This window comes from Netta rufina (assembly GCF_964035555.1).
Source record: "Netta rufina genome assembly, chromosome: 9".
NCBI lineage: Eukaryota > Metazoa > Chordata > Aves > Anseriformes > Anatidae > Netta > Netta rufina.
In genome coordinates, this window is record NC_140132.1 from 3,336,401 (window position 1) to 3,361,385 (window position 24,985).

Below are 24,985 nucleotides of genomic sequence, written 5' to 3' on the forward strand. Positions count from 1 at the left end.
AATTATAATGTTTATTTTAAACTGCTATTTCCACTGCAGCAAAGAAGTCTGATGCAGACCTATAGTAGATCTGTAATCTGTTTTCCTGCAAGACGCCAAGTCTTTTTTGATAATACAATTTAACTAGTTTAAACTGTAACTACAAAGGGTTTGAAAAGTGGTCACTGCACAAACTCACTTGAAAGTGGATGCTATAGCATCTTTATGGTGTAATGAAAAACACTGATGATTTTCAAATGCTGTCATCAATAAGGCAGCTTGCTTGGATCACTTTAAAAAGTATTTCTTAGAAAGGAAAATTAATGCTTGGATACTCAACAGAAGTGATCTGGTAAATTTGTAAAAGAATGGGATCCATATGTACATATGTACGGAGATGTTTTGCCATCTGAAATGCTGTCCCGCCTCTCTAATCAAGCAAAGTCCTGTCTTTAATATTTTTACACTGAGCAGTAGGGCATCTCTCTTTTTACATTTCAATTATTTGCTCTTTTGATGCACTTTAGTTCACTTCATGAATCTCCTTGCAACATCTCATCATACATCAACAAATGGTCACCACTAATACAGACTGCAGGGATATGAATAGCCAAAATGAAAGTTAATGTACAAAATACTTCATTAAAATAAAGAATATAGAGAAATATTTTGAAAAAAAAATTCTTTTATCTGCTTTTATCTGTTTTTAAAGAGGTTCAGATTAGGATGCAAATTTTACTTCTGTCTTTTAGATGGTAAGTTTTGTGTAGTATATGTTTAAAACATGCATTTTTTTTCCACCAAAAGAGAACAATTTGCTGCATATTGAAATTGTATTTGCTTAAGCAAAACTGAAATAGGACAAATTTATTTCGTAATAGGAATGTGTGAAATGAATTCACTGAAAACTACGTAGTCAAGTTATTCCAGCTTTAGCAAGTTACCATGTGCCGGCTGAGCGTGGTGTGAGCTCTCAGCCCATGGCATATGTGCGGTCATTTGACTTAACTCTCTTTCACTCTGGACTAAATTAAATCCCATTGCCTTGCACATGCCACAGCTGGAGTGTTTGTGCTGCTGTACCAATGTGCAGCTACCTGAGCTTCTGTGACTGTTTAGTTACTTTAGTGCAAGTCAGCATTACTAGTGGGAAATTTGAAAACAACCACTCCAGTTAATGGGATTTTCATTTTCATGTGCACAATTTGCCTGTAATGGCCCTACTGTAGGCTGTATTGAGTATTGTCCTTAGCTGTGAACATTTCCCTGGGGTTCTGGGCATAAGAGCTAACCTCATGGAAAATGGCCTTTTGATAAACAGTAGCAGCAGCAGCAGCAGTGTGAGCAGCACAAACAGTTCAATGAAGTGTTGATTTTAGTGACTTTTTCAAAGGATGGTCTTACACCTTATACAGCAAGAAGTTAAGCATCTAGCTAAAAAAAAAAAAATAATAATAATAAAAATCTGAAAAATGCTGTTATGCTATACAAGAAAGGGTATTTTAAAAAGTATATAAAAAATCAGTATCCTGTCCTGCCCATCATGATTGAGTTATATGTGTCTTGTCTAAACATACACAGATGTAAACATATGGCTATTCACTTTTTTTTTTTTTGGTAGATCGTTTTAAGCTAATATCCAAATAACTTTTACTCTTTAATTAATAACTAATTTAAATTTAAATTAAATTAAAATAACTAAATAACTTTAACTTCTTTAATTAATTACTAAATTTTTAGTATTTTTATCCACTGCTGCTTTTACCAAACAATGGTGGGAAATATTTCTTCTAGTCTATATCTGGAGGTTTATATGCTCAAATTGGTAATACTTGGCAAAATACCTTCAATTTTCTTGTTGTTGAAGATTTCTCTTTATTCAAATACAACTCTTATGACCAGTTCACAGATAATTACATTCAGTTGATCATGTGGTTGTTTGCACTGTGAGACCTTGGACAGATTGTTTACCATGATCTATAAAATGAAGATACTAATGCATAATGTAAAAGAAAATGTGAGACATATTCTAATAAAATGTGTAAAGTGCTTTGAGATCTTCAGCTGCTAGTGTAACAGTAAGTGCAGTGTATTTAAATATAGGGTAGCTACTCTTCTGTTTTTAAGTTGAGACAGTTGCTATAGATAAATCCTAGCTGACTGTGCCACCCATGCAATCTACTGCAGCTCCTCTTTTTGCAGTCCTAGCTATGTCATTTGTATTCCATCACATACTGCTTTTGTTAAGTGTCATATCAGAAATTCTGGTGGGCTACATTTGTGCCCAAAATAGTTCACTGCCAGCTTGGCAGCACTGTGGAGATACTGATAAATAAGCACACAATGGGGAAACTGTGATACAGGAAATCTATCAGTGGATTAGTCTTGTCACCCTTCCCTGTGCTTTCACCATTATCTTGGACAGTAAGCAGAGTCCTTGAAGCCATGATAGGTCACACTCTAAACTAGTGCCACATCTCTTTAATAAGCTGTATGCAAGTGGTTTTGTAAGTGTAAGCATACTCTTGCTAACTGACTATTTCATAATCCCATCATGGGTTTTGGTCCAGCCAAAAAAAATTGGTTATTTTATTTTATTTTATTTTATTTTATTTTATTTTATTTTATTTTATTTTATTTTATTTTATTTTATTTTATTTTATTTTATTTTATTTTATTGTTTAGGAATAATGAAATTTTGAAATTGCTGTTTGTTATAGAGGAGATGCATACATAGATCATGTATTTGAGAATTTTTGTATGGTACGTGTATCCAAGTAATTTGCTGAGTTCATAAATGTACTTTAACTCCCAGTCCTGCATTACTCAGCTCCAGCTTGAAAGTCAAGCTGTGTGCTGTTTCTTCCCAAAGTTTTGCTATCAATTTTCTGACAACCAATTTTTGCTTTCTGTTACACCCGCGTATACCTACCATTGTCAATCTGGTTCTTATGGCACTGCAGAAATGTTACTGAGAATATCACTTGACCAACACAATGCTTATCTTTATCATTGTAATGGTGATTGCAAACAAAGTGTATGTTTGTTTTTTCAGAGTCCAGGATGACTTTTCAGTGCTGGTAGTGAAAGAAGAAAGCATACCTATTTTTAAACAGAATGTGACTATGATATCAACTGGGGTGAGGGGAAAGCAATGAGAAGTTTTGCAGTCCCTTGTCAGTGAAGAAAATACTCTTTAAATGGCTGTGTTTCATGTGATGCTTTGAAAAATAAAGTATTAAAAAAACATCTCTTGAACTGATTCTCACTGAAGCCTATTTATCGCAATGGGAATCAGATAACAATACTTTTAAAAGCAGTATCTGACCAAGGCTTTAGTGACAAAACACAGTAAGCATGCTGGTTTGTATTGAAGTTGGGATATTTGATTAGTTGTATCACTTATATATAACACTATTTGTGGGCAAAATAGCAGTTCTGTTATTGCAGCTGTATTTTTGAATCCCCAGATGCTGTGTATCATTAGTATCATTAGAGAATGATTTTAGATGTTCTGTACAATCATCCTACGGCACTGATGTCCCAGAAGTACTGCATCAAAGATTGTCAATGTCATTGTCTACCTGTTTCTCACTTCTGCTTAATCTTTTGGAGTGGGCAAGTGCAGAGGGAAAAAAAATGGACAGATAGAAACTGATAGACATTCCACTGCTGTCTTATTTCCTCAGGAAACCAGACTAAAAATACTTTGAAATCTTGGGACTGATGCTTCATAAGTGTCCTAACTCCTTTGCAATCACTCTCTCTCATTCAAAGAATCTTTAGGTGGAGTTAAAGACCTATTCCCTAAGTGTGACTTAAAAGACTTGCATACTTTTGTGAATAAGAACCTTGGTGAAAAGAACTATTGCTGTATTTCTGAAGTAAAATTATAATCTATTATTTAGCAGTAGCTAAATATCTATTAAAATTGCAATAGAGAAAATACATTTGAGCCAATTACAATAGGAGATTGGTTACAATTTGTAGTACGATCTTATGTGTCACATTATCATAATATGCAATAAGATAAGAATAAATGCATTGCAGGAAGATATTGTTCAGAAATGGATGCTGCTAAGGAAGCAAATCAGTTTGTGTAGCACAGCAAAATCCACAGTCAATCAGTACTTGAGTACTTCTTTTGTAAAATAAATAAATAAATGAATAAATCCTTCATGTAGTTGAAGTGAAATTCAAAATCTACAAATGTACTACTGGTGATCATAAAAGTATGGAGGGGATGTGGCATTCTGCAAGTAAATAGTAGCACAAGAAAGTAGTCACTCCTTATTTACTTTGTTGTGCATATGGATGCTAACTTAATCTACAGTTTTGACTAAATACAGGTGTAAGGAAATCATATGTGACTGGGACAAAAGATATAGCAGTAATCTGAATGGCATAATATGATCTTGTTGAAAGTAGCTGAATACAAATAATATTGTCAGCTTTTATTTTATTTTATTTTATTTTATTTTATTTATTTTTCATTCTCACCTTGTTGACGGTAAGAATCTCGGAGAAACAGGAGTATTCGTGCTTTGTGCTTGTGGGTTTAAGTAGGTGAATCTACCAGGATGGAAGGAATTGTAGCATATTTTACCATGAATGCTGTCAATGAAATCATTCAGGCACTTCTCAGACTATCAGCTTTTTGTGCAGAAAGCTTGAAAATGCCTCCACTGCAACATAAATGACTTGTCACATCATATTCTGATTTATTAGGTTTTAATAATTTCTGTAATAGTGCTGTAAGTAGTTCAACCCTGAATTCTTCAACTTAAAATACCCTGATGTCATTGTTTTAAGTAGATTTAGAAAACCAGTAAGATTTAACTGAACTTTTGCTATGAAAAACTGTAATATTTTTCTCCAGACCTGAGATGAAGGGAGCTCTAAATATGCTTCTGAAAATGTTCTCCTAGCTAGAAGTTAAAAATAAGCTTAAAACTCACTCTAGTTTAGTCACTGTTACAGGAATTGGAGAAGGAATTAGTTAACCTGCATTAAGCAGGGAGTCACATTTAGATGAGCAAACTTCTTCTAGCCTTAAAACTTATAGATTTCAGAAAGTTGTGTGCAACTTCCATAGAAGGAAAATAGATAGTCATATTTTTATCTTTTTGTATTTAGAAATTAGGTGAGATAATTAGAAATTACAGGAAACTGTTTGGCTTTCTGGTGAGAATAATGATTTCTTCAGTGTTTTGCCTAAGGGGTGTTGATACCAAAATAGTAACAAGACTCAAAGTAGAAGGTTGATTTAATACTCCTTTAGGGAACTGTCCCGAAGAATACGTAACAACCTGCTTCAGACAAGCAAATGTGAACCCAAAGACATTTTCTAAATATCACATTCTTCTGAGCATTCACATATAATTGCATGACTGTCTGTGACAATCACATTCAATTGTTAAAGGAAACAATTCTGGCTGCATGTTTGAACAGATGGGTAAAAATGGGGTGTGTAGTGAGGCCAGAATTAAATGGCTGTTTTAGAAGAGTTCAACAGATTACAATAATCTCTGCTAGCCAAAATAGACCATTAGACGTGCAACTGTACCTTATACAGTTTTAATCTTATTTTCTTGAATATTTAGATTTAGCTAACTTGTGGCAGCTGTACTCAAGCTGCTGATAATTGTATTGGACATGAGATTTTCCTGGTTTGAAGATATGATTTGGTGTTTCTAATATAGACAACTCTTTGTTCAAAGGATGCAGCATTTTAAAAAGCAAAATCTAAAAATGAAGAACAGAGAATGAAAGTCTTCCATACAATTTTCTTTGGAATTTGTAGAATTATTCATGTTCGACACTTTTATATGCAGAATGCGAGTAATTTTTAACAGCTGTTCTGGAAAGAAAATTCACTTGGAGTTCAGACTATTTCCTGAAACATTGTTCATTGTAAATATTATATTGTACTGTTTTTTCTATTTGACCAAGTATTGTTACATCTCTAGTCTATAGCACAAGAAGCTGGACTGCATCCTGAATGCTCCTTTGAGGTTTATGCCATAAATGTATCCTAGAATTTAAAGAAGAAAATATTAGAAAAAAAGTCATACGCTTCCTGCATGTATTTGCTGTCATACTTTGTGAAATTACAGCTATTCAGATTAAGAAAAAGCATCTATTTTTCCTTAAGTTCTATTAATTTCTGAAGTATAATCCTGCATTCATTCTCTGTCTGCAACTTTCCAAACAGATACTGGAACAATCTTAGAACCTTACAAGTCTCCCTACGTTAAGGATAGTGAAATAAAATAAGGTTCAACATAAGGTTATAGAAGGATTTTTTTTTTTAATTACTTTTTTTATTTTTTTTAACGCATGTATTCTGCATAAAATATACACTGTACCAAAACCACACTCGTTATGTCACTTCACATATATTCTGCTACAAGTTCCCAGGTCAAAGCAGAAACAGCTAACTGATGCCACAAGCAGAAGGGCTGTAACCCGAGAGTCTAATCACAGTGGTGGAATGGTGCAGTTTGAGCACAAGTGAAATGGACTATATGTATTTCTGACTTAACTGTGTATGTTATGGGCTGTGTATTTCCATGTTTTGTCTTTCCTGTTCTTGACTTTTTATTTTACAGATATTTCTATTAGAAATACAGGTGATAAAAATGATCTTGTTATGCTCCAGTGCATTTTAATAGCTTCCAATGTTTTTTTTTTTTTTTTTTAAACTTTCATACAACTACAGATGCTAGCCAGAAATTCATGAATTTTCCTTATCAAATGTTATCACTTCCGTGTTTTGTTCACCTTTATCACCTATGCCTAGAATCACCTTCTACAGTGATAAGATCTGACATTCAGTAATACTTGTACTGCAAATATTCAAAATAATGCCGTCAAAATGAGCATATATGTATTTGCAGACTCCATCAAAAACACAGCAAAGAAACTGTCCATCTTTTACTGTAATGCTGTTTATGATCTGTGTGCTTTCTAGTTCTATCTAAAGTAACTGTTGAAAATTCAGGTAAACGTTTTTCTCCACTGAGTATGTTTTTAATATTCTTTGCCATTAAAAGTTAGGGAAATATAAACTATCAAAAAGCAAATAAAAGTGGTTGATTATTAGAGACCTAAGAAATTGTAGCAGATTACAGCCCAGGAGGCAGATCTGTTTCACCAGCCTGTCTTCCTTTTGTTAATCAATATGATGACCGGTTCTTTCCAGACTCCGTTCCAATTTGCATTTACATGCATTAAATTTTGGTAGGTCTGTATGAAATATGAGCAATGATGTTCTTATTTGATAGTTTATTTCAATTCTATTTTATTTGTTTGTCTAGCATCAACATATATTAGCATAACTTCTTGTATTTTCTCATATATTAAGATTATTTTTTTTATTTTATGTTTTTTATTTTTAAAGGTTTTTTAAATGATTCAGTTACAAAGTGCATCGTGGCTTTACGCTTGACTGTGATCGTGAAAGTCAGTACCTGCATGCCTGTGGGAAGCCATTCAGATAAATTCCCATGTTCGGGGAAGGGAAAATGCATCACCAAACCAGACAAGGTAAGGTGAACTTATCAAGATCTTTGTGTAATGTGGAAAGTCCATGCCAATATAAATACAGGGGTCCTCTGAGTGTGCATATACCTTGATGTTATGAAATAGGCTTCAAATGCTCACTGATGTTACTAAATAATAACAGTGTATTAATTACCTATTCATAAAAATGAAGCGGTTAAAAAAAAAGGACTGATAAGAAATGCCGAGTCAGATGCTGCCCTGACAATAAAAAAACAATTATTCCAAGCAGGTATATAAGATGCTGCCTGTTGTTACACAAGCATAATTCTTTTTGAGATGAGAAGATGTGGTGGGCACTTCGTATCCCCAATCTCCAGAGCGGTGTGCTCCAGTTTGTGAATCTTCAGCCTTTGTTCTTCAGGTCTGATTTACTCTAAACTTACCTCTCCACATCTCAGTTGTTCACAAATCAGTGAACAGTATCATGGAATTCTCTGAGCATTATAATGAGAAGTAATAGAATGGAGTAATTTGGTAATGTCTGAAAGTTTTCCTGTATAGTTCTTTCCTTAAATTAACACTATTGGGAGACTACAATGGCGACAGGAATTCCACTGGCCACTTTGTGGTTTTTGATTGTTTGTTTGTTGTACAATCTAGTAACATGAAAAAAATAAGAATCAGATGTGTTAAATTTGCATTCTATGTACTGCTTTGGCAAAACCAGGCTGGCCTTCTATGTACAAGAACCTGTATGCTCTGCCACATTCTATATGTGTTGATTTTATTTCTTGGATTAAAAGTCATTTGCAGCACAAATATGTGCAGTTAATCTTTGGTTTTATTAATATTCATTTGGGAGATAAAAGCAATAGTAACTGTTGAGTAAATATTAACAGCTGTGAGCCTGCTGTGAGCACAGAAAATTTGGCATATTTAGGGAATTCACTGATAGTTCATCTGCTACCATTTTCTGATTTAAATTCTCAATAAGCATGTTTGATAGAAAAATGACAATTTGAATTGTAACAACAATAATTAAATTGCTGCAGTAATCTATATATGCATGGCAATGCTAACATCTGGAAGACAAGAAAATCTTTATTTCTTAAAGATAAAAATTTAAATTGCTTGAGGTAATGTGTGAACACAATTACTGCAAGATGCAGTTAGAAGTAAATGATACTCTACCATAACAGTTGACTGATATCCCCAGAATTTATTCATTCATAGTGTACTATTTCATAGTCCAGTTTATTTCTTCCTGCTTTACTGTATTTAATGTTTTTCTTCACACATTTTGAATTTGCATTTCAGCATTTTGAATTTGATTAATGTAAGTAATATGTTCAAACATATTATATGTAATGGCATATCAAAATATCTTCCCTTTTTTCATTTTTTTATCAGGTTGTGAGTTAAAGGCTTTGATAAATAGTCTTATTTTCTGTTTTTCGTGTTGTTAGTCCTTTATTATGTCTCTAATTTCTTTCTTTTACTGCAGGCTATATATCACAAAGAGAAAATATGTTAATTCTTGTATGTATGCAGAAGAACTAATATATTTTTATACTAAGGAAAATGCATATATTGCTTTTAATAATCACTTATGTTTTAAAAATCTCTGAGACATGGCATTTGACTTACAAGGAAAATAAAATAATCTTTAAAAAGACAGACAAACTAGCTTCTTGGCCGCAAAGGGGAGCTGTTATTTCACTCAAAAAAAAAAAAAAAAAAAAAAGAAGAGAACTCAGTACCTGTACTTCCCCACCTTTTATCATCACATTGAAAGTATTATAGGTTACAACTAGAACTGTTAGTGACAAAAGAACTCTCTCATGTGCATGCAGTGTGTTCCTTTCCATGGAAAATTAACAGGATTTTTTTTCCTGTATTTCCACCTACTTTTCTCCTGAGGATTAATAACAGCAAACTTTATAAGGTAGTATTTTTGACATAACATGCACAAGGTTGTAGTTGATGGACACCCCTGTAGCTGAAGCTATGAGATGTAGAAATCATGCTGAAGTCCATTTTTGAAGAGGCATCTACCAGTTCATGGTAGTCAGTGAACTGGTATTTGTGGGATTCTTTAAATCTTGTCTCTTCAAATAAATTATTAACTTCAGAAGTATGTTTTTTCTCACTGCTCCTGATTTTCCAGACCTTCAACACATGAAGAATGTCCCCAGTGATCCTCTGCAGTGTCATCAAACCTACGCCAGGTAGTGATCTGGCTGGGGGTAACTCAGTAAAACTTCAGTGTTTCCAAATGTTGCTAATTTATGACCAGACTCCTACTCCAGGGAAAGTAAAAATCTTATGTTGTCTGTCCAGCCATAATGATTTTTCAAATCTGTCAGTTTTCCTTACTCTTCAGCTTATTAGTTGCATAATAGAATTTCAGCCAGGAAACTAATTCAGGCCCAGCATAAGCATCATAGTTAAAAATAGAAGGTGAATGTTTTGTTAAGCAGGATGTTTTTGCTATTGTTTAACTCATTTTAGGTGAGATATACCCTAAAATGTATTAGTCATTTCCCTAATGACAGTGCAAACAACTGCCAAAACTACATGCTTGACATGTACCAACTGCTGTATTGGTTTATCCCAAGACGCGTCCTCTGCATCTCTTTTTTTCAGAACTGAAACTTTATTTTTCTTTAGATTTCCAACATGCCCTTTGTGATTTGGTGTTTGTTTTTATCTGTAACTCACTCTGTTTGCACAATCTAGTCATGCAGGATGAAAAACAACTTCTTAGAAGAATACATAAAAGTCCTAATGTGGTGAATGGGCTCAGAGCTGTGCTGGCTGTAGTCATTTTGTTTCCAGTGCCAAGAAGATTAATGACCGTCTTTGTGTTTTTATGTACTTCATAGTTTTATTCCATATCAAGTTTAATGTAATAGAATGTAGTAACACATCTGTTTAATGGGAAAGTTAAATGTAATTAACAATCTGCAGTTACATAAGTGCAGTGGCATACAGTCATCTGTGGAGTGCATAAAACCTGTAAACAAATGAATTCTAGTCTAACCTGGAAGTTCTGGCCAGTTTTCACTCTTTCCTTACTGAGTTAGATGTTTTTTTTGTTTGTTTGTTTGTTTGTTTGTTTGTTTTAATATAGAATGTGGACATGCAATTACAAGCTCATAACGACAGTTTCTTTTTCTATAGTAGTTGTCATTGAACATAAAATTCACAGCTTTGAACTATGAACTTCTGTGAAGTGAGGTGATGCTGAACCAGAGTGACACCTTTTCCTTCTTTTGCACAAACGTTGTACCACAGCTTTGCTGCCATACTTGCTGTTTTTCCACAATGGAAGAATGAATGTGTCAAAAAAATAAAAGATCTTGGCATCATCACCATATAAATATCAGATTTGAAATTATATACTCAACTTTCAACCAGAATAAGTTGTCCACAAACAAGTTAGCTGTGAATAGGAGAGAGAAATCTTAGTACAAATCTAAAGTGAGATATATTTAGTGTGAATTTCTGATTTGGTGAAGGTTTTTAAAGTGAACTGTGGGCATCCATTGGATTTGAGAGCCACAATTTTGCTTACATATAGAGATATAATGATTTCTTTCACAGATTGCTCTGGTCCATAACTTCAGCTCTCCTGTGTAAAATGTAGAAGAGCAGATTGTGTAAATATGAAATTTTATTGCTAGAATTAGAACCCTTGAGATTTATACAAAAATAACTGGCCTCTGCCTACATTAAGAAATAACGGATTGAACTGAATAGTGATTGCTTCCATGTACTCTATATGGGTTATAAGTTCACGGGGTAAATCCACTTGATTATATTTGCAGAAAGGTGTGGTGGTTTTACAGTGCTAGGCAGCTAAACACCACAACCACTCTCTCACTCCCCCTCCTTAGATGACGAGAAAAGTAAAGATGAGAAGTAAAGTAAAGAACAATTCATGGGTTGAGATAAGGATAATTTAATTAAAGGGAAAAATAACAATAATAATAATTATTATTAAGAAAAGGTTATTATTAACTAAACAATTTAACTAAAGGGGAAAAAAAAAAGAAAGGGGAAAGGGAGGGGGGAAAGAGAAAAAAAGGAAAAACAAACAAACAAACAAAACAAATAAAGGCTATGTGGAAGTGCAGAGGAAATAAATTACTCTCTACTTCCCACAAATGAGTGATGGTTGACCATGTCCTTGCAGCAGGGCCTCAACGCATGTAGCTGGTGTTTGGGAGGAGGACCAACGTTTTCACGAGAGCCCACCCCTCCCCTCTTCTTCCTGTTTCCACCTTTTGTTGCTGAGTGTGACATCATGTGGTGTGGAATAGCCCTTTGGTTGGTTTAGGTCAGCTGCCCTGGTGATGTTTCTTTTCTCACTTTTTTGCCCACCCCCTAGGAGGATTAGAGAGAGTCCTGATGCTGTGCCAGCACTGCGCAGCAGCAGACACAACACTGGTGTGCTACCACTGCTGTTCTAGCTACAAATGCAGACCACAGGCTTGTATGGGCTGCTGCAGGAAAAGTTAACATCCCAGCCAGACCCACTACAAAAGACTGATTATAAAATACCCCGCTGCATGTCTAAAGGCAATTTCTCCTGCATAATTACTTAGTTTCCAGGATATTCCTAAATACAATATATTTATCACAGTTATGTTTTGCCCAAACAACTTACTGTAATGTTTGCAACGAATGCTGAAAGTCTTTCTCAATGAGAGAAAGCCTAGACATTCATTTTGTTCTAGTCCACTTACGAGCTTCTTTTCTACAGAAGAAGGAAAAAAAAAAAAAGTTGCGGTCTTATGGTCTCTCTTCAGTCTGAAATTTCTGAATCTGATGAGCACAGTATTTATAAATCTGCTTACTTACAATAGGGAAAAATACACTGTATTCCAACTACATTTCTAGTATTGTGTCTTAGACACTATTCGCTTGGGTAAAAGCAAATTATTTTAAATAATTTATGTTACTGTCCAAAATAATACACGTCTTCTATATGATAGATCTGTAATTCCATAATCAAATAAAATACACAGATGAGCTGTCTACTGATGGACAGTCATGGAATTATCAGATAGTGACTTCAATACTAGCATTACGGCAATGTGTAGTTTCTCCTTGACATAGTTTTCCTGAGTTTGCTAGTACATGTCATCTAGTCAAGAGAAAAAATAATAGTATAATTTGGAAAAAGTGAAGATGACATGCCTAATAAAACCAATGACACCTAATCTTACCTACAGAATAACTTGTCTGCATCTCATAACTATTATATGTCGTTAGGAATTTCACTTTGAAGTGTTACAACGTTTTTCTTGTGCTGCCTTCAAAACCCATTTTGTTAACTACTTTTTAGGGTAATTTGATCCTTATATCATGCTCTTAGAGAGATATCAGTATTATCTGAGCTTTTTAAAAACTTTTTATTTCATTAATATCGTTGAGGCAATGACATCACTGCACTGTTTAAATATGTTGTTAATACTTACGATATTAGCTACTGTTGCTTTGAGATGAGATTTTAGTGAAGGCTGAGCCATGCTATTTGTGTCTGAGTGGACAGTTCAGACATCTGTCATCATCCTCCTCTCTGATGAACGTTTCACGTAGTTTTGTATTTTACTCTCAGACTTAACATAAAGCAGCCACAAAGTGAGCCTTCCAAACAAACAGGTACCAAACTCTCTGTTTTGACGGAGTTAACTCTGATGGGATGTTACACTTGGATGTCTTGCCAAAGTGTATCTCTAGTGACAGATGTGGATCAGCCCATTCTCATTTTCAGTGCATATGCAAGGATGAGACACACATTTAAATAGGATCAAGGCTCTGATCTCTTTGAACAGGGCACAGAATCTAGGCACAGTGCATGTATCTTTACTGGTACTCTCTTCATGTCCATTTTAAGCTGTAACAATTCTTTCAATAGCACAAAGACAGTAGTAGCACCAACACAATGTCTTCAGTGTATTTGTATTTTTTATCTCTATTAATGAAAAGATCCCAACAAGCTCAGAATGTTAACTGTTTAAATGAAGGTATTAGTCTAAGAAAAACTGAATGCATATGGCTACGTGAATGCAGAGAGAATCTGTATTTCAGAGAGAAATATGGGATACTTAGAAGAAATATTCACAACAGATCATGGCTAGATATTTGAATATAAGGTGAAACTGCAGGTTTCTAAAAATTATTAGAAATAAGGTTTTAACTTTATAAGGAATTATTATTTTCTGATGCAGAATTTCCCATTTTAATCATACTCCTGGTTATACTCTGAAGAGTATATTTGTTATGATTTATTTTTATTTTTAGATGTTGCTATTCTAAGTTTCAGTACTATATTTATCAGATATGAGATTTGTACTACCTGAAATATTATTTTTGATAGGAAAGATAGTTCTATAATTCAGACCTGGCCTTTATTTCTATAGCATGAAAAGCAAAATTATTGTATACATATTTGCTTCCAGCAAATTCATAATCAGTGGCAAAAAATAAAATAAAATAAAATGCATCAACTAGGAATAATCTTTAAAGGTATAAAAAACATACTAGATTAATAATGATTTTCAGAGAAATAGATACAATTGAGACTGGAGTTAAAAATTGGAGGTTTATTCCTCTCAACTCCTCTATTTGATTCCTTTGACATGACATTGACGGTAAGGAAGGCACACAGTGTAGGACTGGTGTCCTACAGTAATTGTTTCCACTGTAAAAGGAAGTCAGGCTAGGTGATTCTTATGTGTTTGATGATGAATTGATATTGGGGATTATCTTTATAATAATTTTTTGTTTGATTGTTTTTATCCAGGTTGTCTAGTTTATACTTCTAGCTGCCTAATATCTATATTCCACGGCCATTTATCAATATTGATGTAGAAAACCATGTCATTTTTGAAACTATTTATTTCTACTTCCATTAGCATTAGTCCAGCCATCTGTATCTGTCTCCAAGTGCTTCATAAGGGGGAGAAGGGGAAACAGGACTTAAGATGCATCATGCCATGGAGCACAATTTTACCTGCTGTGGTATGATGTACATACATTGGAAACACAACCCAATAGCCTGGAATAACAGCAATGCTGCCTTGGTGGGCAGTGTAAATCTTCAACTGTTTGCCCATCTTTCCTTTCTGTTGAACTACAGCCTCAGATGGAAACCTGGCACTGCTAACATGAGAGATTCGGAGCACTTTTGTGAACAGGCTTGGGTAAATACCATAACATGCATAGGGCATGTGCCTAGCTGGTACTTTTGGTGCTCCTTATAAATACAGACGTCGTTTTGAGTTTTGGAAATGTATAATGTTAATCCTTGTTTAGATTCTACCAGTGCAGTATTTTTAAGGAAAAATGTGTTTTACTGAGAACATATTTTTTTCTATGAAGATTTTCTTTTCTCCTTAAGACACAGCTTTATTTCTATGAAGCAAACAGAAGTAAAAATAGAAGATAAAATACTAACCACATCTCTTTGTTCCATGCACATCCTGTACTTTGCATTACAATGTTTGTGCATGAGACAGCTGCATGTTTCTAGCCTAAATGATCCAGCTTGGAAATGTGTAAGAGAGTGAATGGGGTTGCCATCTAGTGTTTAATGAACAAAGAAAGTAAGGTATTTAATCTAAATGGATAGAACAGATGAGAACTTTTCTTGCTTCTGTCTTTTGAGACAACCTTAACAATCTCAGCAATATAAAGATTTTTCAAATCTAGTATTAATTATTGTACTACTAACAATTCACTGTGAAGTATAGATTTTTTTTTTTTTTTTTTTTTTTTTTTTTTTTTTTTTAGGCAACCTTTTTCTGTGACTGTGAGGATGAGTACCAAGGCTCCCAGTGTGAGGAATTTGATGCTTGTCAAAGCCAGCCCTGTCAGAACAACGCAACCTGCACCGACCTATCACAGAAACACGATGGGAACAATTTCACCTGCAGTTGCCTGGCTGGTGGGTATCATATTGTGCTGTGAATAATGCATTTTGTTTTAACATTTGGTGCATATCTTCTGCAGAGCAGTCAACTGTGTGTCTTCAGATAGCGGGAAAGGAGGAAAATAAAACCACATAAAGGCAGTTTTAAAAGGCTGGAAGACTCTTCACGTGTGAATAGTGCCACAAAAGCACACCACCACACAGCCAAGCCATAATGTAATGAGGGAATTGTTCATAGCTGATAGAACTCTACCTAGTAAGAAAAGATGACCAAAATTAGTTGGTTTGCTGCCTAACATCAGCTTTCTCTTAATGTTACTCTCTCTCTTTTTTTTTTATTTTTTTTTCAAATTTAGATTTTAAGTATACATTGTAGCTAACCCTTCAATGAAGATGCCTTAATTATTACTAGTAAACTCTTTTCTTTAGTTACACTGGTGACACAGAACAATGTTTCTCCAAACTATGCAGCTGTTAAATTACCTTAAATTTTTGAAAACTTTTTTAAAATTCAGAAACTAAACTGAGTAACTTGTGGATTTGATTAATCATCAAGTGCCTGAGTTCTCTGAAGTTATTTTAAGAACATTTGCCAATAAAATTTGATCAAATGAACATAGACATCTTAATTGAAATTAAAATTAAACTAAATATGATGGTCATAGTTGAATGCTGGAGGATAAATTAACGTTACATGCTGATGGAAAAACTTTACAAAATGACTGTTATAGAAAACTCAGTGTTATCTCAAATCTTACATTTCAAAGATAAGCTCTATTATTGTAATAGAACATTTATTTCTAAATAATTTTAGAAAATTAAAGTACAATAAAAGTTGTATAAGATTAAGATAAATATCAGGTAATTTATTTTGCCTCCTACAAACATTTTACTGTACATTTTTATTTCTGTCAAAAAACTGAGCAATTTACTGGCTAATGAGTTATGAAATCACTTACTGGTCACTTGACATAAGAGTGAAAGGGGTCTTATCTGGGAAAAATGAAAATGGAAGATGCTTCTGGAACAGATCATCAGCTCTGCAGAATATAAAAAGCAGATGGAGAAATGAATAATTTGGTCAGGCTTCCAGTGGTTGTCTCTAAATGGTTGTCTAAAGATACACATTAATGCTGGGTGGCTATTTATTTGTATGAACTAAAAAAAATAAATATGAAATATATGGTAACAACACTTTATTCTGACCTAAGGTGAGATCATGGAGTGGGCATTCTTACATTCTCTTAGAGATGGATATACTCTTATTTCTTACCCCTATAATAATAAAAACAAACATGAACAACAATAACAACAACAAAACACTATTTGTTTTGTGTGTGTTTGTTTGTTTGTTAATAGTGAACAATAGTCTATTCAGGTGGCCTACTCATTGTTAACTTGTGTTTCTACCCATTAAAAATAATGTATATAGAAAAATATTAAAGATGGGAAAATAAGAGTTTAATCATAGCAACAGTAGTTTAATTATTGTTTTCTTTTGCAAAATTCAGAACCATTCACTGTATGAACAGTATTTTGTTTTCCAAATCTTGCTAGAAGGAAATGATATGAAAATCTATAACAGCACAAAATGAATAGGTGTAATGATTCTTTAAGTATTTGACCAGCAAACATTTTTTTTCCTACAATGATTGCTTAGCACCTCTAAATTTGTAGCACTTGCAACATACTTAGCATTAAACTCCCTAATCATATTCTCTTGCAGATGGACAAAACATGCCCTATAGATAATATTAAGATGGAACATATTTATTTTCATAAGGCTGACATAAAATATTATCTCTGATGAGTTTTGCCTCAAGCTATAGTGACATTCACAAGAAGCCAGAAAATTCGTTCAGCAAGCTTCAGAGCAACAAAATCAGTTATGCTTTTCTGTGCTAACATTCTTTTGGATGCACACTGAATTCCTGTGTAATTCTTAGCTCTCACATACTTACAATGATTTGAAGATGGAAAAATGTTTTAATGATTTAAGTGCATTAAACACTTCATTATGATTCATAAAAATAATCAGCTGAATGTGAGAACTGGGAAGCATATAGATGAAACAAATCAGTTGATGTAGTCTCTAGTATTTCATTTCTGGTTTTGTAAATGTTATGTTAATTTAAGACCAATTAGAATTAGATAAAATCCCTGACTAAGAATAAGGCTGAGGTCTCTCCACATGCCCCCTGGTCCAGAGGAGCTATCTCACAAGAGCACAGTTCTGGTTTTCAACCTTATTCCTCTTGAGTTTAGGTTACTTATGGGCATTAATCTAGATACAACAGAGTTGCTTTTTCCAGGCTTCACATTGCAGAAAGTAGGATTATAATGTAGTTCTCAATAGCATATAAAAGCGGTAAGGTACACAGAGAACAAAGTCTTAGAGATTCTTTTCTATAGTAGTGCAACTCCAAATATAACAATCTGTGTTGAGACCTACTTTCTGGTGACATGAATAGATTTGAAAAGACAACTATTAGCCTGATGAAAAGGTTTTAATTAAATACAATTATTTAATCACAATAACAAAAACACACACACCTTTTTTATTATTTTTGGTTTTATTTTTTCCTTTCCTGCATAAGCAAAATCTTAGTCCAGGCATGTCCTCTGCCTCATTTTGGAGTCTTTGTCTCAGATACCTGCTCACAGCAGTGTTCTAACAGTGTCATCTAGTCCTAGCTTATGGGTCTTTAACACCAGCTATGGTACTTATGATTTTATTTATTTATTTATTTTTAAGTAAAACACCTAGTATATAGTGTGTAGTTTCTTCTGTTATTGATTCAAGACAGTTTCTAGGAAGTAAATAAAAATTAGAACAGGAATTTGTGTTGTATTTGTTGAGGTATTTAAGTTAGGAGTATTTAATGATTTAGATTATGCTTTGTAAGTTTGTTCATTTTTTGGATGTTACAGACTTCAGACATATGGAACAAAGCAAACTGACGGTCAAATAATAGAGTACACACAATCTGTAGCTTGTGAACTTATAGAAGCTTATTTGGAAGAGTTTGCAATTGTGCTGAGCAGTTCTTCACAGCTCCCACTTAAAATAAACACCCTCTCTGAAGCCCAGAAGTAGGAACAAATAACAGTCATTCAGCATATGCACAAATATTTCAGATGACAAGTCTTGTTTGAAGTCTTCCTAAAGATTTTTCACTTGAGATTCAAGATGCATTTGAAAATCATTCAAAATGACCTTTTTTTTTGGTTGTACGGGTCCTGATGAGAACCCATCACCAGTAAAATGCAATTTGATATAATCTCTAGATTTCCACCACTTATTTATGTTTCTCCAGTGAAGTATAAGTTCTTATTAAAAATCTCATTTTATAAGAAATTAGGAGACTGTCCCAGTTTCTATTTATTACTTTGGTTAATTCTGTTTAAGGAAACTAATATTAGTGTTTCGGTGACCTAATAATACGTTTAGTGAGAAAATCTCATTTTCCCTAAATTTTCTGAATGTTGTGTGCTGTTTTTGTAGGTTACACTGGAGAGCTGTGCCAGTCAGAGATTGATCATTGCATCCAGCAGCCATGCCAAAATGGAGGTACCTGCTCATCCAACATCCATGGATTCACTTGTCAGTGTCCAGAAGGTAAACAGTAATGATTTTTCTTGTACCTTGTACAAAGTGGTGTTCCATGGGGTGTACTTAGTCTGAACTTTCAGTTACATGAAAATACATTCAAAGTTGTACCTTAGGCCATAACTATAAGCAGAAAAAAATCCAGATGAGATATCTCTGTGTCATCAATAACACACAGAGTATGGTAAGAGCTTAGTGTTTCAGGGCATATGTTGCACAGAAATGTTCTCTCTATTTGCTTTCACCTCCACAATAGAAATTAGGCTCCAGCACTGTGAGAAAGATAAGACAATCTGAGGATCTAGCGTTTGTTCTGGTTTTTGTGTTGTCCAGTAAATGTGTGACAAAAGCTGCCTTCCATGCATTATTTGCATTTTTCTGGATCTGGGTCAGCTGGGTAAAAACTAAATGAATATTTTCAGTCCCCAAAATATTTAATTAATTTTCCTTTCTATTTGGAATTTGTTTCTTTTCCTACATGATCCTTTCAGTGATTCTCATTGGTAAACTTTGTAAATGTAACTATGTGAGATGAGGACACTGTGATGGCGATGTGCATGCTTTTGTAACGTTTTGCTGAATGGAATGGCAGATAAAGTTATCGGGAGTGAAAGCTCTCAATTATGAATTCTTCTATTAGTTATTTATAATTAAGATTAAAACCTTGAACTAATTATATTTCTGATGTCAGTTAATATGCGGATGTTTTTGTCATGTCAGCACCCTGTGTTTGCTCTAAGGGTACGACTGATAACTATTCTGGTAATGCATAATTGCTTAATAATGAAAGATTATTTGTAATTTCTTTAGACTGATTCCTCACTTTTCTAGATTATTATACTTTAATGAGTGACCTACTTAAAACTGTGTTGAAACACAGACGTGTTTTGACATCAGGGCAGATTTTGCATTTGGAAGAATTTTAGTGATTGTCTTACAACTAGTGGTAAAATTCAGTGAGAAAATTTTTCAATATTAGACTTGGTCAGTTATTTATTTGCATTTTTCTTAGGAAATCAGTTCAAGGGCTTCTGTGTGTCATGTAACTTAACTCCTTGCTCCTAATGACCTATTAATCAATATGACAACCAACGCTCAACTTCTCTTACTGCTGTTTGAGGCTCTGGCCATGACAACAGGGCTGTGTGTGGGTCAGGGTCCCCATGAGCCACCCTCTGCTGTGTGAGTGCTGTGGTGCTGCAACTAGGAAACAGTGCTCAAAGACTAGCTGCTTGGTGCCCTGCTGAAAGTCATTTATACCTTGATTATTGTGTGGGGTTGCGGCTGCTCTCCTGCTCAGGGAGCTCATGCCAGCAGTGGGTCATCCACGAGGGGGCCGGGGCAGGCCCCGGTGTAGGCATCAGGGGCAGGAGTGCCCAGGGCCTTTGCAGCTCCTCTCTGTGGTGTGAGAGAGCCCGTTGGCTGGGAGCAGGCCCAGCACAGGAGAGACAACAGCCTCCCTTCATCCCTCTCAAGAACTGTTCTACCTGAAGAGAGGGATGGAGAGGTTATTTGATGTGCCATTGCTCGATGTGTAGTGTTCTTCTTATTAATAGTAGGTTTTCTGCTGCAGGAGGACCAAGTTACTTGTGCTTCTCTCTTATCCTCAGTCTTATTTCTATTTGGCTATCTCTGTGCAATGCCACTTGGTCCTACAGCCTTGTTGGCTGCTTTGTGTCTCCAATATTTCCCAGCATAATTTCTGTAATTCTAAGAGCAGCCACATTACAGAGCCAGGACGGAGTTGCTGAAGGAGCTGTTGCTCTGATTACTTATTTATTTGTCTAACATGCTCACATGCTATAAATATTCTCCTCCTCAAAAAGCAATGGGTCATCCCAAGGTAAAAATTGTACTGAAATACATTTACAACTCTTGTTAAAATCAATTTTTGTACATTGACCTGAATTATTCCCAATGTAGAGGGAAAACAACAACAACAACAAAAAACACTTTTGGAGAGAAGAGAAGGTTTCAGGAATCACCTTCTGAGGAATCACTTTCTGGACTGGCCAGGGTTATTCTCCTTGGAAAGAATAGTCTTGTATACTTCTGATTCTGAGTCCCTTGGAAATTAGCATTTTCTGAGAAAATCATTCTTAGGCTTGTAGGACACATGCCATCTTTTGTGCATGGTTGCTTTTCTATAGTGAGCCTGTGATAGAATAACAGAATGGTTTGGGTCGGAAGGGACCTTAAAGTCCACTGAGTCCCAACTCCCTGCCAAGGGCAGGGATAATTCCCACCAGCCCAGGCTGCCCAAATCCCATCCAGCCTGGCCTTGGGCAGTGTGAGGGGTGGGCCACCCACAGCTTCTCTGGGCAGCCTTTAACAGTGCCTCACCACCCTTATAGAGAAGACTTTCTTCCTTAGATTTAATCTAAATCTACCCTCTTTTAGTTTAAATTTACTACTTGTCCACTACGCTCCCTGATGAAGTGTCCCTCTCCAGCGTTCCTGTAGGCCACCTTTAGTTACTGGAAGACCATTGTAAGGTCTTCCTGAAGTCTTCATGATAACAGCAGCTCCAGGGGGTTTTCTTGACTTTCTAGTAATTACTGCTGTTTCAAAGGGTGAATACTTCTGATGAGGTTATGTACTTGTGTTTCCTGCTTATGTCCTCACCATAAAGAGAGAAGAGCATTGCTGCAGAAATGACGCTTGGCATGTTTGCAAGGGCCAATGCTGCTGCTGTGGAGTAGCCAGTAGGCTCTTAGATAGTAAGGTGTTGCTTTTCCATCTTGTTTTGGAAGACCTACTAATGCCAACAAGCTCAGGAATTCATGTATTGTGGTGGAGGGAGAGAAAGGTTTCATTTTTCTAGATGCTTTTTGAGACCTTATTCTCTCTTTTGATTGGTTTTGAAGAGATTTGGTTATTTTTGTAGATACAACAAAAAATAGTTAATTGAAAATTACAGGTGCTGCAACTTGCAGATTTGCTTTTTTTTTTAGTGTGCTCAAATTTTCCATTAAAAATAAAACACACACACAAAAACCATGACAGATTTTCTAATTTAAGTAAGATCTCTAGCTCTGCTGCTGTTCTCCTGCTGTGTGTAATAGCAATTGCTTGTTGAGAAAAGGCCTTTCTTTCTGTAGTGCTAATTCAGCACAGTTGGGGAAAACTAGCCAAAGAGCTTATACATGTGTAAAAACTAAAACTGGAGATATAGTGTGGACAGGCAGAAAAGAATAAGAGCAGATGGAAAATGTCATAAAGGGAGAAGAAAAAGATGGCAGAAAAATGAATGAGATGGAAACAATGAGGAATGTTCTAGAGACTGTACAGTTCTTTTAGAAATGAGATCTGTGGCTCATGAAAGAGGCACGTGATAACTTAAAGAAGGTGAGATTTGAGTGAAAAATCTCTGAAAAAGAAGCCTAGAATGAATACGAAAATGTCATGATTATTCTTTAGACAAATTTATTCTCTTAATAAGGTGAAGTTTTTTACACTTGAAGGTTTCATTTTCTGTGACACATTGTAGAATTTAATGTGTCCAAAATGCTCAAAAATAAATTGCTGTATGAAATTTGATGAGTAACCTTTTATTAAAGAGCAAATTGTATTTTACGCTCAAATCTGTAATGAATAAACCTGAGCAATATTAAGGACTGAAAAATGTATTTTAAAATTTCACATTATTATTATTGTGAAGGGGTTATTCATTGCAATATTTGTTAAAATAAATAAATATAGAAATAATAATCATTTGTGATAAGGAAATGCAAGTGTTACTAATCTGCTATCATGCATGCAAATCTTGTCAAATTGGTAGAATGAAAGACCTGATATTTTTTTTTTATATATAATATGTTTGTATTTTATGTATTTTAAACATTTGAAGAGCTTTTGCCAAGTTCATTCATAAGATATTATTAAATCAATAGTGGAATATGATAGATAGATATGTTTTATCTGAACAAAGCCAGATGAAAATAAACAAAGAGTGGATCAGTTATAAGAAAGAAACAAACTCCTGTAAGATGTTTAGATGTTTCTGAAATTCTCTTATATGCAATTTCAATGTCCTGATAATATCTGCAGATGAACTTTATCCAGTACTGTTGGAATACATTGATTTTCAATTAAAAAAAAAAAAAAAAAAAAAAAAAAAAAAAAAAAAAAAAAAAGGCATGTAGTTGACCAGCCACGTGAAACCGTCTTAGATTCTTGGGATTTTGCTTCTTCCTCTATCTGGAGGTTACCGGCTCTGATAGGAGTCACAGAAAACTTTTAATCCAGATTAATATAAAATACTCTTCAGCAGTAAGTTTCGTAACCAGTCTGTAGAAAGAACTAGAGAGAAAACAATGTTATGTTTAAGAGTTAAATGTTTAGATTACTTGAAATTCACGTTTCAGGACTGATTTTATTTTACTGTTGTCAGTTTGATTTGTCTAGCTGCAGGTAATTATAGCTAGGTAACATACAGAGCAAAAGTGCTCTGAAACACCTGCTTATAATTGGAAAACAGCAAATTAATGTTCTTATTGTGGTTTCTGCAATTTACAAAATACAGAGCTTGACAACTATAGAAGATGCTAAGCTGTGATTCATATGTGTTGATTTGCAACAGCAGCTAGAAAATGCACATTATTGCCATGAATTTTAAATGACAGGGAGAAAGTAAGTTATTTTCCTATATTAAGAATTAGTTTTTATGATTTTCACTTCTTCTGGGCTTCATTGTTCATGTAAAAGCCTTTTTCTAGATCATATCTTGCAAATGTAATTCTAGCTTCTTCAGGTTTACGTACTTGAACCTATTTATTATCTTGATTCCAGGAAACTAGGATACACAGCTGTTGTATCTGTAAGATTTCCCAAGGTTACCAGTGATTACAGAATGCAGAATACTTCATATTACCAGAAGAGAGTCTAATTTACCTGTAGAACATTTTGTTGTTAATTAAAAATTTTATGGCTGTTTAGTTTCTGATACTTTATGCTAATCCTGTGTTTTTACCTGGCATTGTCCCAAACTGACCCTATTTTTAGTAGACTTCTTGTCAATTTTTTAACATGTTTAGCCTCTGTTTGTTGAGACTTAGCTAGGGTGAATTTCAATCAAAATCTTGCAACTACTTTTTAATCATTTCTTGTTTCCTTATGATATGTTTTTCCCTTTACAGAATCCTGGTTAAATTCCATCAGACATCTTGTATTTCCTCATAAAACAATTTTCTGTAAGGAAAGTAACAAATTGCTTGTTTTTCTTTCAGTATTTATCCCTGGATTTCAAACCTAAATGTTTTCTAATCACTAGTCATAGCAATTCACAAGTTTATATTTCCACATTTGCGTTTTTCTTGGAATTAGGTCTAAGATAACATTCAGGCAATCTGGTTGTTTCGCAGACTGTATAAAAAGCAGTTGTACAACATCTTCAGAAAATGTTTGACTTCCTTGATTTATTGCTTGACTCTTGCTTTCAATAGCCAAGTAATTAAAATCTCACCATGATGAGAAATCTGGCTTTTATCCAGAGCTTTTCTATCTCTGAAAACATTTTCTGATCTACTTTCTGTCATTGCCCTGGAGGTCTGTAGCAATATAGAAAGAATATCACCTGACTGGCTACCTTTTTTCTTGACAACTAACCACATGGTTTGTTCAGTGTAAGCACAAATATTGCATTGTGTCTTTGAACAGTATAACTCTTTTCTAATATTGCCTTTCCCCTTTGCTTTCTGTGTTATTCCTTTGGTAAATTTTGCTTCCAGAAATTTTAAATCATCAGTAGTCTTTACATTTTAGTCACGTCCCTGTTACATGAATAATGACCTAGATGCAGGGTTGTGTTTGTCAGCTAGCTGAAGAACAATTCAGGGGATAATCTTCTGCCGTTAAATGTAATCCTCATTCTTTTTTCTTCCAGCATTTTACTGTGTTTTCAATCAATACATCTCTGCATTTGATTTTTAAATTTATTGGCATTTTTT

The 24,985-nt window shown here is 34.5% G+C and overlaps 1 protein-coding gene across 1 annotated transcript in view; it reads left to right on the forward strand.

The window, feature by feature from the left end:
* DNER (delta/notch like EGF repeat containing) overlaps positions 1–24,985 on the forward strand; it is a gene marked incomplete at both ends in the record, with an annotated part of 118,909 nt that overhangs the window by 64,944 nt on the left and 28,980 nt on the right. Inside the window, 3 exons of the mRNA XM_084291907.1 lie at positions 7,382–7,527; positions 15,289–15,442; positions 18,933–19,046. Of these exons, the coding sequence (XP_084148033.1) occupies positions 7,382–7,527; positions 15,289–15,442; positions 18,933–19,046 (414 nt within the window). The remainder of the gene's footprint in view (positions 1–7,381; positions 7,528–15,288; positions 15,443–18,932; positions 19,047–24,985) is intronic.